Source organism: Bos grunniens, chromosome 17 (assembly GCF_055505025.1).
Source record: "Bos grunniens cultivar Pamir isolate PY7600 chromosome 17, Bosgru_T2T1.0, whole genome shotgun sequence".
Classification (NCBI taxonomy): Eukaryota; Metazoa; Chordata; class Mammalia; order Artiodactyla; family Bovidae; genus Bos; species Bos grunniens.
Genome location: NC_141181.1, coordinates 65,466,935 through 65,480,239, shown reverse-complemented (window position 1 = coordinate 65,480,239; position 13,305 = coordinate 65,466,935). Strand labels below are relative to the sequence as shown.

The 13,305-nt window shown below is 49.2% G+C and overlaps 1 protein-coding gene across 10 annotated transcripts in view; it reads right to left on the bottom strand.

Annotated features, from left to right (window-relative positions):
* Positions 1-13,305, bottom strand: part of SGSM1 (small G protein signaling modulator 1) — a 73,137-nt gene that overhangs the window by 16,731 nt on the left and 43,101 nt on the right. For 4 of the 10 annotated variants that reach the window (XM_086346023.1, XM_086346021.1, XM_086346025.1 and 1 more), the window contains 8 exons: positions 12,240-12,404; positions 10,234-10,372; positions 7,784-7,848; positions 5,725-5,870; positions 4,278-4,406; positions 2,950-3,132; positions 1,694-1,762; positions 157-747 (listed from right to left, as the gene is read on the bottom strand). In XM_086346023.1, the coding sequence (XP_086202149.1) occupies positions 157-747; positions 1,694-1,762; positions 2,950-3,132; positions 4,278-4,406; positions 5,725-5,870; positions 7,784-7,848; positions 10,234-10,372; positions 12,240-12,404 (1,487 nt within the window). The other 6 variants (XM_086346022.1, XM_086346027.1, XM_086346029.1 and 3 more) reach the window with 6 other exon arrangements.

The window sequence follows — 13,305 nt, the reverse complement described above, 5'->3', positions numbered from 1 at the left end:
GAAGTATTAAATTACCTTCTCTTCCAAATGGGTTTCTGCAGTGAACCCCCCATGATGGGGAAAAGGCAATGAAACAGAAGTAGTTCTGGATAACAGAGGCTTGCCACCCTCCCATGGCTGCAGAAAATGGAGTGGAGGAGAATCCTGGTGACTTACGGAGTAGGTGACGCCGCTGGAAGAGACGGGGGATGCCTCGCTGTTGGCCGAGGTGGTCACGGCCAGAGAAGCAAGCGCGGGGAAGAGACTCTCCATCTCAGGCTCCTCTGACAGGTTGTCCTCACTGTCCACCTGGCTCTGCTTTTCTGCCTCGCTGCCCCTCCAGCCTTCCATCGCGGGGCCCTCCTTTTCCGGCAGAGCCACGTCCAGGCTGCCGGTGATGGACATGAACTCGTCCATGCTCTCATTGGCCAGGAGGTCGCTCTCCAGGCTGTCCTGCACGGCCAGCTCCTCACGAGTGGCCTCGTCCCGGGAGGTGGTGGCCTCACTGCTCTGCCCGTCATCCATGCTGCTGTCCCTGGGTCGAAGCACCAGCGGGGCAGTGCGCTGGGCGTCCATGACGCTGTCTTCCGTGCTCAGGCTGGGTTCTGAGTGTTCCGAGAGGCCAGAGGAGAAGTTGTGGGAGGAGGGATGGCCTGAGTCTGGGGAGCAGGTGCCGTTCACCAGGTTCCCGTTGGGGATCTTGGTTGGTTTCTCCTCCAGCCTGCCTTCTGCCTCCACCTGCTCCGCCTCATCCACAGACTCAAAGACCTGCAGACAAGGAGCACAAAGACAGATGAGTTAGGATGTCTGTTGTGGTGGTGCACCATGCTGAATAGCCACCCACAGGGCATTGGTTCAGATATGGAACATGCATGCCGGGGAACACTACACAGTCAGTAAAAAGACAGAGGCAGAACAAGGTGGGACATATTCTCCCATTTGTAGAAAATTTAAAAGTGCTCCGTATGCAGCAACAGGCATAGAAAAATCCAGAAAGAAACAGGGAGCATTGCAGTTGGGTCTGAGGAAGAAAACCTTTCATCATACAAAAATCATGTGCACAAAATTTTTTTAAGTTAACTAATTAAAGGAACAGGCTTAAAAAATATCCATGTAGTTAACCATTATGGATCAATTTTCAAGAACACTTAGATGAATATGAAATATTATGGAAAAGTCTCCAGGATATATATCCAAGATTTATTTGTGGCTATTTGTGTCTTCAGGCCATATCCCATCAATGCAGACTGTATAAGATCATGTCACAAGGTCACTTGAAATATTTCTTTGGTGTGGTTATATCACCCACTTGATTTACTGTTAATTTCATGTGCTTCTGGTTTTAAAAAGATTTATTTTCAATTAAATTGCTTTCAGTCATGTTAAAAAACAAAACAAAACACTTTCCTAACTCCAAAGTCAAAACTAGAAAGCAAAGTATATTCAGAGAAGATGGCAATGTTATTTCTAGGGAGGGCATGTGGGGACCAGGGATGGGCAAAACCAAATTTAGTTTTCTCTGCAATATTTTTTTAATAGGCAGAAGAGATTCACGAATTACTTGTGTAGGCAAAACCTCAATTTTTAATGGAAGTATAAAAAGCTAAAACAGAGAAATCTTAAGTGACCTGGAGATGAGGGACTTCTGATCCCATTATTCTGGGCTGGAGGGAGGCGGATGGGTGGAGAGGGGGCGGGGCCTCTGGAAGGTCACCTGTGTGCTGCTGCTGGAGTCGCTCTGCAGGCGGATGTTCTGGCGGCCGGAACTGCAGCTCTGGGAGGACTGAGAGGAAAGGGGGCAGGAAGGAGCTCAGGTGAGGCTGCATCTGGGCTCAGGGTCCCTGTGCTGAGCTCAGGATGGAGTGCTAGGCTGGGAGTCAGTAAGTGTGGTCTTATCTCTATTCCTGACATGAGCAAGCCTCTCTCAGGGTCTCAACTTCCCATCTGTCAAATGAAACTCGGTGGGCGGGCTCATCTCTCCTCCTTAGAGCCCCTTTGGAGGCTACACAAACCACAGGACCTCCACCTCCCACCTGCAACCAGAGAATGCCACTTTTAAACACTCTGCACTCGAGACTTCAAACTCAAAGGACTGGCTGTATTAATGCCCATTCTCTGTTCCTTTCCTGTATACATGCTTTTTGTCCTATATCTTCTAGTTTCTGTCTACTCTGAAGCTAAGCTAGGCCATGGGACCTGCTTCAGCCAATGGGATGTTAGCAAACTCAACAGGGCAGACACATAAAAAATGCTTGTGCATTTCTGCTTTTTCTCTTCAAGAGCTGCTTTCATTGTGAGAAGGTGGCCAGGCTAGTCTGCTGGAGGATGGACATGAGGGGCAGGGCTGAGTCACCCCAAACATGTGAGAACCCAACAAAGAACAACAAACCTTTCAACTGAGCTTCAGCTGACCCACAGACTCATGAGTGAAAAAGAAACAGTTATTGTTGGATGTCACTGGCTTTTGGGGGTTGTTTGTTACACAGTTTTAGCACGGCAATTGATGACTGATACGTCATTGGTGAAGGGAACTGATTTTCTTTTCACCTCTGGCTTTTGGCTGCTAAACTTGGGACTTCATCAGGACAGATATGTCTGACCTGTTTACTGGAGTATTCCTGACATTCCAGGACATTCCTGACAGTGCCTGATACGTGGTAGGTACTCAACGGCATTTGCCAAATAACTGAAGGGCCAATGCTGTGCTGGAGAGTTTATATATGCTATCTTGTTGGAGCTGCATGCAAATCTCCCCTATACAAATGGTCATTTCCATTTCATAGATGAGGTAACTGAAGCTTAAAGGTAAAGCTGCTTTGCTTGAGCCCCAGAGCTAAGAAATGAAGGGGCTGGAGTTTGGCGTCAGGTCTGTGCTAGGACTCCCAGCCCTCACCCTTCCTGCAACAGCCCCCTGAAGCAGATCCCAGCCTCTACCCTCCACCTGGCTCCCCCCGGGGAGCAGCCCATCACCTCGTTGCTGATGGTGGAGTCCCGATGCATCATCTGGTGCAGGTGGCTGTCCAGGCTGGCCCCCGACGAGCATTTGGCCAGGGCGGCCGCGTGCGACTCCCGCTCCCTCTGTCGCACGATCGCCTCACAGCCCAGCCACTCGGACATGGTCTGTGTGTAGCAGGCGTGAATCTGCTCGTCCACCTGTCAGGGTAGATGCACGGTCAGCCGGAGAGAATAGATCAGTGGTTGCCAGGGGTCAGGGATGGGAGTGAGCGGGAGGGAGGTGGGTGTGGCTATAAAAGGACATGAGGACCACAGCAGCACCAGAAAATGTTCAGCACGTTGACTGTGGTCATCAATTGCCACGCTAAAACTGTGTAACAAACAACCCCCAAAAGCCAGTGTCATCCAACAACAACACAAACCCACTCGTGTGATAAAACTGTGGACAACTAAATAGACACACACACTCAAGCACAAGTAAAATGAGAAGTCTGATCAAGGCTGACATATATATATATTTACATTATATATATATGTGTGTGTGTATAAGGAAATATTACACAGCACACAGAATATACCCAATATTTTATAATGACTATAAATGGGTTGTAATTTATAAAAACATTTTTAAATTGTTAAGTCCAGATGTCTGGACTGAGTAAAATATTTATTGAATGTCTGCTGTATGTCAGGCACTGTTTTAATCAGTTAGTTTAACATAATTTTTTTTTTAATCTTATTTTTTGGCTGTGTTGCGTGCCATATGGATCTTAGTTCCCAGACCAGGGATTGAACCCACGCTCCCTGCATGGGAAGCACAGAGTCTTAAGCACTGCACCGCCAGGGAAATCCCTAATTTATAAACATTTTGAATCACTATGTTAAATGCCTGAAACTAACATAATGTTGTAAATAAACTATATCTCGATTAAAAATATATACATATTTATTATAGAAAACAAAATAAATGCAATAAAATATGGACTTTTAAAATGAAGATTGATTTATTGCCAGTATATATCCATGTTGATGTCAATATCCTGCTTATGATAAATTGTATTATAGTTTTGCAAGAAGTTACAATTGTGGGAAGCTGGATGGAGATGTCTCTGCATTATTTCTTACAAGTGCATGTGAATCTATCATTATCTCAAAAAAGCTATTTGAAAAAACGACATCTGTGGCTTGTGCTGCATTTATTGGACGGCGCTGCCCTCAACCTTCCTGGCTCCCCCATATCTCCGTGTCCCCCTGGTCCACCAGGGGACTAGAGCCCCCCCAGCCCCACGGTCCCTGGCTCTTCCTGCTGTCAAGGACCCCACTGCCCCTCTGGGGTAACCTACCTCCTTCCTCTCTGTTTCTGTCATCCCGAACTGGTAGTGGCCCAGGAGGAAGGGCCACACGGCTTTGCGGATCTCCGGCTGGATGCCCCCGTAGTAGATGAGACGCAGCAGCTCCTGCTCCTCGTAACTCTGGTAGGTGGGGGAGGCAAAGACTCGGTCGACACGTAACTAGGGCATGGGCTCTGTGGCCCAGCAGTCCCGCCTCTCAGACCTGGCCCTCAGAGATCATGCTGTGAGCAACCAGGGCCACATGGACACAGGTGTCCATTGTAGGGTCATATTTGAGAAAGCAAAACCCTAGGAAGCCCCCAATGCTGTTATTAACAAATGAGGAAGAAATACACCTCTACAGGGTCAAGTAACTAAAACAGCAGGGACTACGGTGTTACTGCAGCCCTGATACAACAATGCAACCAAGCAGGTAGTGAATGGCTGCAGAAGCGTTAGATGAAAAACATCCGTTTTGACTATTTATTGTTTCAGCCAATTTGTCCTTAGGATAGTGCTTCCCAAACTGGGGAGATCTCTAGGAGCATTTGGGGAACTTTTCTTTTCTTTCTTTCTTTTTTTCTGGCTGCAACGCACGGCCTGAGAGATCTTAGTTCCCTAACTAGGGATTGAATCTGGGACCTCAGCAATGAAAGCATGTAGTCCTAACCACTAGTCTGCCAGGGAATTCCGTGGGAAACTCCCAAAACATAAATTCTTGGAGTCCACTCTTAGAAGTGGCCAATCAGTAAAGCTGGAGTGGGGCCCAGAAGTCAATAAATCTTTTGCATTCCTTAGGAAACGTGCAATCATGCTCACAGACTGCCAGGGATTATGAACACTATAACTTTTCAAGAAAGGTAAGCTGTCTTATCCATTTAAATTTAAAATGGACATCAAACAGCTTTATTTCTAAGAATCTACCCTTGAAATAAGAAAACTAGTACAGACAAGTATATGCTTATAAAGATGTTGACTACAGCACTGCTGAAATAATTTAAAAAAAAAGAAACAGGAACAGCCTAAATGTCCATTATTAGAGGAAGATTTGACTGAATTATGGTCCACGTATGTATGAGGGGCTAAGGTTCTAACACACAGTATTTCACTTAGAGATCTGAAAGATGTCCTTCATGTAAAAGTAAGTTGATCACTCAAAATGCAAACATAATGTCACCTCATTAAAAAATGAATTTCAGTTATATCTATATAGACATACCTGTGAATGTATAAGTATAGGAAATGTATAGCAAAGTTTACACCAAACTGATATTAGTCATTAATTTAGGGGATCAGAACTGGGGTGGGGGGCAGTGAGGCAGAGACATGATATTTTAAAACTTCTAAAAAATATGTACACTTGCATTCTTCCTTCTTTGAAAAATGGTAAGAGGTCCCCATAGTCTCTGTCCCCGCAAAGTCTCTGCCCCACAGCAGGCCAAGCCAGGCCAAGCCTTACTGTGCTGTCCTGAAGGTACTGCTCCCAGATCCCGGCTGTCAGCCCGTGTCCAGCATCGCAGGGCAAGTCAGGGGACACGATCATGTGATTGACCAGGGCTGACAGGTGGGTCCTCACGGTAGACAGGTGTCTGCAGTAGGCAAGCCCTGTGGAGAGGGAGGGAAAGTGTCACTGCCCACCATCCAGCACTCCTGCCTTGTCTCACGAAGTCTCCAAAGTACTGTCCTCCTCGCAATCTGCCTGAACCCTTGTGACCAGCGAATTCTCATCATCCCCCTTTTCCAGGTTGAGGAAGGTGAGGCTCAGAGGGGCGAAATTACTTGCTGGCTTAACTGCTTCATGGCCCTGCGACCCTGGGGAAGTCACGTCACCTTTCTCAGTCTCAATTGAGGTGATGCTCACTCCTCTCGGGCTGGAAACCAAGGCATTTAATTCACAGGCTGGAGGCAGGAAGGGGCAAGTGACTCTACGGGCTCAGTGCCTCGGGGTGCCTCCAGTGAATACCGAGAGAGAGAATGGGAAAGGAGAGGACTTGCTCAAATTGCAGCTGGATAAAGAAGGCCCTGAGGTCAGTAGCAGGGGAGATGCTGAAGGCTCTGGTTTGCTTTCAAAGACGGCCCTGCACTCTTAGAGGATTACCCGCCAGCGCGCCACCCTTCATCTGCTCCACCCTGGGTGCCTGGGGGCATAGCACCCGGCCCACATGCATGATTCAGCAAACGCTAGCCTGTGTTTGCTTTGACCATGCCCTTTCCTTCTGGTTATTCCCGACCCCCAATTCATCCTCAAGTCCCAGAGAGGACCCTGGACCACCTGGAGCCTGAGGACTCAACCCGCCAACAATGGGGCTAATCACGGTGCTTATGACGACGGCGTGATAGCCAACACTCACACAGCACACACTCTGCCCCACGGTGCTGCTCCCAGAGCTTAGATAACTTAGTTGATTCTCACTACAACCCTATGAAGCAGGTCCTCTTACTATGCCCACCTTAGATGGGGATACTGAGGCACAGTCTGCATGTATCACTTGCCCAGGTCACGGTGCCAGGTGTGGAGTTGGGATATGAACGCAGACCATCCGCTCCAGAACCTGGGCTCTCAACCACCATCAGGGAGGAGCCACATCACGTGAGGGCATCAAGCCCACCTTGACTCCCACCCCTTCTACCAGGACGCTTCTCCACTGTGGTTTCATAAATCCTTGCCCAGAGCCTCCTCCACGCCAGGCCCTGCATCGGGCACTGTGGAGGGATGGTAACAGAATAGGCAAAAAGCCTGACCTTGGGGAGCTCATGCTTTCCCTGTGAGCTCTTTCCAGGCTGATGTGACCTGCACTAGTTTTTCACAGGCCCATGCAGGATGTAGTAACACTTTTCTAGATTTCCTTAAAATATACACATGTTTTATCTTCCCCATCTAAGCTGTGAGGTGGGGGAAATAAAACCTGCTAAGAATCAAAATAGGAGAGTAGCAAAAACAGAGCCTTTACAAGCCTGGGTTTGAGAGTTCCAGCTCTGTTAGTTATTTGCTGTGTGACCTTGGGCGAGTCCCTTTGCCTCAGTCTCCTCATCTGTTAACTGGAAATCATCAGAGCACCTGTGTTATTAATTTAGTTTTTAAGTTCTTGAGAAGGCATTAGGCCATCTTGCTCTTCTGCTTCTGCCTATAGGAAGAGAGAACTGACATCTATTGAGCACCAACAAGCACTGCAAGCAACGTTAGGTGCTTTCTGTATATTTTCTGTATATTTCCATTTAATCCTGAAAACACGCCCTCTAAGGTGGGAAACAGAGATGCAATGGTAATTAAACCTTGCTCCTTCCAGCAAGGAGCCCCATTGCTCATTGTCTTCTCTTAGAACCAAGGGAGAAATTTTATGCCTGATCTGTAAAAGAGGGAATTGAGGCTCAGGGAGGTTAATGTAACTTAACCAACACTAGACACCTAGGAAACAGAGGCGCAGAGCCAGGCTCATTTCCCTAATACTGCTGATATGCAGTAGGCGCTGAATAAGTGCTCCCTGGAGACAAAGATGGCAAATCAGGCCAATACGCACATCCATAGAAGGCTCTGGAAAGGATCTGGTACTTCATATTGTCACAGAGAAGCTTCAGGGGAGCCCTGCAGGTGGAGCAAAAGGAAGACATTTAGTACTGATCCACACATAGCCCGGGCTTGCTGGACAGGAGCATAACTCCTTATCTCTGGGGAGCAGATGAGAAGCAGCCAGTCAGAGAGACCAGGGGTACTGCTGTTTCCACCTGCGTAGCATCCCTGCCCCTTCTTCTTGGAGGTTTCCGCCTTCCCAATTCTGTTCCTATGCTTTGGGTGGAGCTGATTCTACCCATGTACATGACTCAGCTTGGAGTCACAGTGATTGGGTCAGAGGGGGGGTCACATGACTCAACCTGGGCCAATGAGAATCAACCCTGGGATTTCTGTTGAACTTCAGTTTCTGTTGAAAAATGATACTCTTCTTTACTTGGGTTCCTAAGCCAGTGGGATACAGAGCAGCAGCTGCCAGGATCCATTTTTACTGCTGCATAGGAAGGGCCTGCCTGAGAATGAAACCGTCCTAGAGATAAGCAGAGCCAAGAGCTCAAGAAACACATTCCTGTGTGGAACATCTGGATCCAGCCATGCCTGAAGCCCCCATGATGCTGACGTCTCAGTTCTATCAGTACGTTTTCTTTTTCATTTGCACCAATTGGAAGTGGGTTTCCGTCACCAGCAGAAAATGCTCTGACTTCTAAAGTGACCCAGCTGAACCCAAGAGGAGCCAGTCTGGGATTCAGAGTCTGGCTAATTGCAAAGCAGGTAATGTCTCAGAGAGTATCCCTGCACGGGAATTTGAGGGCAGGGGGGCTGTTTTGGGTGAAAGAGGAGAGAGGAATATGGCCTCAGAACAGATTGGGAAACGGGACTGCTGAAGGGAGTGTGGTACATTCTTGGAGAGAACAGAGTAGAAGAATATCACCCCCATTAAAAGCCTAGGGAGACTGGGAAGGAGGCGTGGCTGAAGTCCTCCAGGCAGGCACACGGAGGCACGAAGCATTCAAGTCACCCTCTTTGTGCCCTCAGGCTGGTGAGGCTCAGGCATCCTCAGGTTACAGAAGGGCAGCGTCACACCAATCGCTGCCCCCTAGAGTGGCCCTGGCTGTCTGTAAGGTGGTGAGTTCCCCATCACTGCAGCTGTGGAAGCAGACACTGTGAGTGGGGGTACTGGGTTAGAACAGCATTTGTCAATGGTCCGTGGACCATCAGTCACAGAATCACTTGGGGTTTCTCCAGCATGTGGATTCCTAGGCCCTGCACAGATCTACCTAATCAGGATCTCCAGGAAGTGGTCGAGGAAGCAGTCTGTGATCCCCAAGGTGATTCTGATAGTATTAAAATGTGAGGATCTCTACTCATTTCAGTGCTTCTCAAGCTTAAAAGCACACACATCGTCTTGGGACCCTAGGTGATGTGTTAAATGCAGATTCAGCTTCAGCAGTTCTCGGGTGAGGGGCAGAGAATCTGCTCAGGTGATGATGCTGCTGGTCCACAGACCACACACTGAGAGCCAGGAGTTCTGTGGCTTCACAAATTTGATGTTGGTCCCCACTTATATTCCTATGGCTAAAGAATGGGCCATGCGCTGGGACAGAGGCCCAGCAAGGAAAAAAGGATTCCACTCTCCCAGGCCAGGCCAGGCTGGGTCAGTGGGAAATATGACCAGTCTCATGAATGGGCTGAGTAGTCCTGAGAAGACAGAGCTCTGCAGACAAGGAGAGAGATCAGGGATTTAACTTTATACAACAAATTTAAGAAGTGTCATTTACTGAATATCACCACGTGCCCAGTACACAGGCTGGCCGCTTTTAAACCGTTATTTGATTTGTCCTTAAGACCGCTAAATAAAGAAAGCATTTCCCTTAGTCACTGGGATTCACAATATTCAAGATGGTGGTGACTCCATCTGCCAGGCCCGTGAATGTAGAAAAAGCAAAGACCCCTGCTGATGCATGGTGGACACACAGCATGCATGGTAAGTAATTTTTGTTGTAATAAATCACTGAGATTTTAGGACTGTTTGTTATAGCGACAGCACCTTGTTGATCCTGACTGATATATATGAGGGAGCTAGGACTTCACATGGCTAGGATTTAACCGAGATCTGAATGATTCTGTGTTGCTGCTGTTGTTTAGTCGCTCAGTCGTGTCCGACTCTGCGACCCCATGGACTGTAGCCCCGCCAGGCTCCTCTGTCTGTGGGATTTCCCAGGCAGGAATACTGGAGTGGGTTGCCATTTCCGTCTCCAGGGGATCTCACCCACCCAGGGATCGAACCCACATCTCCTGGATTGACCGGTGGGTTGTTCATCGCTGAGCCACCAGGGAAGCCCTGGATGCTTCTATAGCCTGTGTTAACTCCCCTGAGTCCAGCGCAGGCAAGAAACGGGTGCCTGCACACCTCCAGTCAGCACTTGCGTTTCTTCCGTCCACAGCCCAAGCCCCTCATACCTCTCGTGGTTGCAGCCGTTGGTTGAGCCACCATCAGCCGAGCCACTCTGCGAACAGGAGGAACAGGAGGACTGCCGGGGGCTGGGTTGCCACAGGGATGGCAGGTTGCTCACAGAGACATCCATTAGGTCCTGGGGAACTGTGGTGGTAGAAAGGGCAGAGGAAGAGCCCTGGTAAAGCTTTTGTGAGTCACAAAAGCTTCACCCCAAAGCAAGCAGCTCACCCCCACACCAGCACAGGGACAGGGAAAGACCTTGAATGTCACACCAGGAAACAGCGACCTCAATCACTGTCTGACCCAAGTCCTTGAGCCCATCCAAGCCATTGAAAGCCACCACCAAGATTTCAGGCCCCTGAGGTGATAGGAAGAGCTGATGGCAGTTGAAGAGACAGAAAGAGACCAGAGCCGAGTAGACAGGTCCAATCGCAGAGCAGGAGGCCACCCCTCACCATGCTGTCATTCAGTTGTCCTCATGGGAGGCTGGCAGGAAGGGAGGGGAGCCTGCTGGGGAATCCTGGGGAGGACCCATGGCCTCAAGTCCCCAGAGGTAGGTCTCACGGGTGCCCTTGGTGGTGAGATGTAAGGGAGCCTGACTCAGCAGGGGAGGCAGGGCACTCAGTAGCAAGGGGACCCAGCGGAGTCCCCACTGATGAAGATGCCTGCACTCTCCACGGTCCTGCTCCTATAGCTGCTCTACCAAGAGAGCCTCACACAGGTTGGCAACTCCCCCAGAATCATGTGGGGTGCTTCTTTAAAAGCCATATGCCTGTATCCCACCCATATGCCTGACCTACTGAATCAGAATCTCCTGGCGATACAACCCTCGAGTCTGTCTTTCCAAAAGAGTTCTGAGGTAGCAGCCATGTCTGAGAGCCAAGGGGCACAAATGGTCTCCTAACTGGGACACTGGTGGTTCCTGATCAGGTGCTCCCAAGGATATACCACTCATCGTTTCCCATATTGTTTTCTTTCCCGGCTCCATGGAAGCCAAGGCATTTGCGACGCTGCAGAACAAACACACCGGTGACCCAGGCATTACCATTTCTATGGTTAACTTCCTGGCCTCTTGGTGCAAGAAAGTTATTTTCTCTAGGACAGGACTTGCTGGCTGTCTCCTGTAAAGGGCCAGGTAGACAATATTTGAGGGTTTTCAAGACATCGGGTCACTATCATAACCATTCTACTCTGCCGTCATAGAACAAAAGTAGCCAAAAAATTGCAAACAAATGAGCATGGGTTATGTTCTAATAAAATTTCATTCATGGACACTATAATGTGAATTTCATATCATTTTCACGTGTCACAAAATATTCTTTTTTTTTTTTCAGTTATTTAAAAACACCAACACCAATCTTAGTTCCCGAGTGATACAGAGGATTCGGTTTTTGGGCTTAGTTTGCCAAGCCCTGCTTTAGGAACTTAAGAGGGGTACACATTTGCCCGATGAGCAGTGCCTCCTCAAGGACAGCTGGTAATACCTGGCCTCTCCCCTTGGGCTCTAAGGAGAGGAGGAGCTGTGGACCCGGCCCACCAGTCATCACAGCTCCCTTGTTGATAGCATCTGCCGCACCCACAGACAGAACAGAAGGCCGCTAACAGAATGAGGTTCTGGGGGCCATCAAAATTGGCTTTGTAGCAGACTCGCCAATGAACTGGCCAAGAAAGACCAGTCAGCCCCTATAAATGTCTTGAAAACATTTTATGAAAACATTGTTGAAAACATCAGTTCTCAGCCAACCTCCGGGAAGCACCAACCAGGAGATGTGCCCAGGTGTGGCAAGCATGCCCCCAGCCCCAGCTTCTCGCACCCTGCAGACATCATCAGTTGACCCCTCTGCTGCTGAACCCACAACACCCCAAGCTGTGTCTTGTAGCATAAAGGCAAGGCAGTGCAAGGCATCAATTTTCCCTGCCTCCATCTCCCCCTGAGGACCAGGACTCAAATGACAACATGGCAGAGGTGGCCGGCGCCCAGTCCCAGGGGTGAGGGGAGCCCAGACATTACTGAGGGACTGCAGCTTCAGGCGTGATGTGGGGAGGGTCGTGTCCCATCTGGCTTGCGCCCACCGGCTGCCCCTGGCCACCACTAACGCGGACCGGCCTGCAGGAACCACCATCCAGGCAGGGCCCGCAGAGATGGGAGGAGTGCCGCCCAGGGGGCTGGAAGCAACTTGAGAGACAAAAATACAAACACAAATGAAATGGAAGCTCTGCGGGGGGTGGAGAGGACACTGAAAAGGCAGAGGAACCAATTCCCCGGGGCTTGAGCCTTTCCCCTGTCCTGTTCCACACAGTTCCCCTGGCCTGTGTTTGATTAGAGGAAGAAAGAATGCTGACATCTATAAAGTGCCTACTATGTGCTGGGTGCCATACTATTTAGGGAACTGCCTCATCCCTGATGAGCCTGTAAGGCAGTGGTCCCCAACCTTTTCAGCTCCAGGGACTGGATTTGGGGAAGACAACTTTTCCATGGACCGGGGTTGGGGTGGATGGTTTGGGCAAGATTCAAGTGCATGACATTTATTGTGGACTTTATTTCTATTATTATTGCATCAGCTCCACCTCAGACCATCAGGCACTGGATCCCAGAGGGTGGGGACCCCTGCTGTAAGGGATGTGTTTCGTCTCCTATTTTGCATGAGAGAAAATGGAGGCTCAGAACAACAAGACAGCTTACTCACCCAAAGCCTCACCAGGTCGTCAATGGGATAACCGGTCTTTTTGGCTAAAGTCCCTTCTTCTCTTCCCACTAACAACAGCTGCTGCTTTCTGAGCTCAAGTCTTACCATTATCCCCTTTTACAGATTGGAAGACTGAGGCACAGTGAGTTTAAGCAGCATGCCCAAGACCACCCAGCTAATAAGTGGTGAGGCTGGGATTCCAACCCAGAGGATCAGACCCCGAGAGCCTCTTCATACTCTCTCATTGTTCTCCTGTTGGCTGTTGACTCCCTAAACCGTCCTTGCCCTAGACCAGTGGGTCTCAACTGGGGTGCTGCCGGCCTTCCAAGGGACACTTGGCGATGTCTGCAGACATTTCTGGCTGTCACAGTGTGGTGCTGGTGGTGGGGA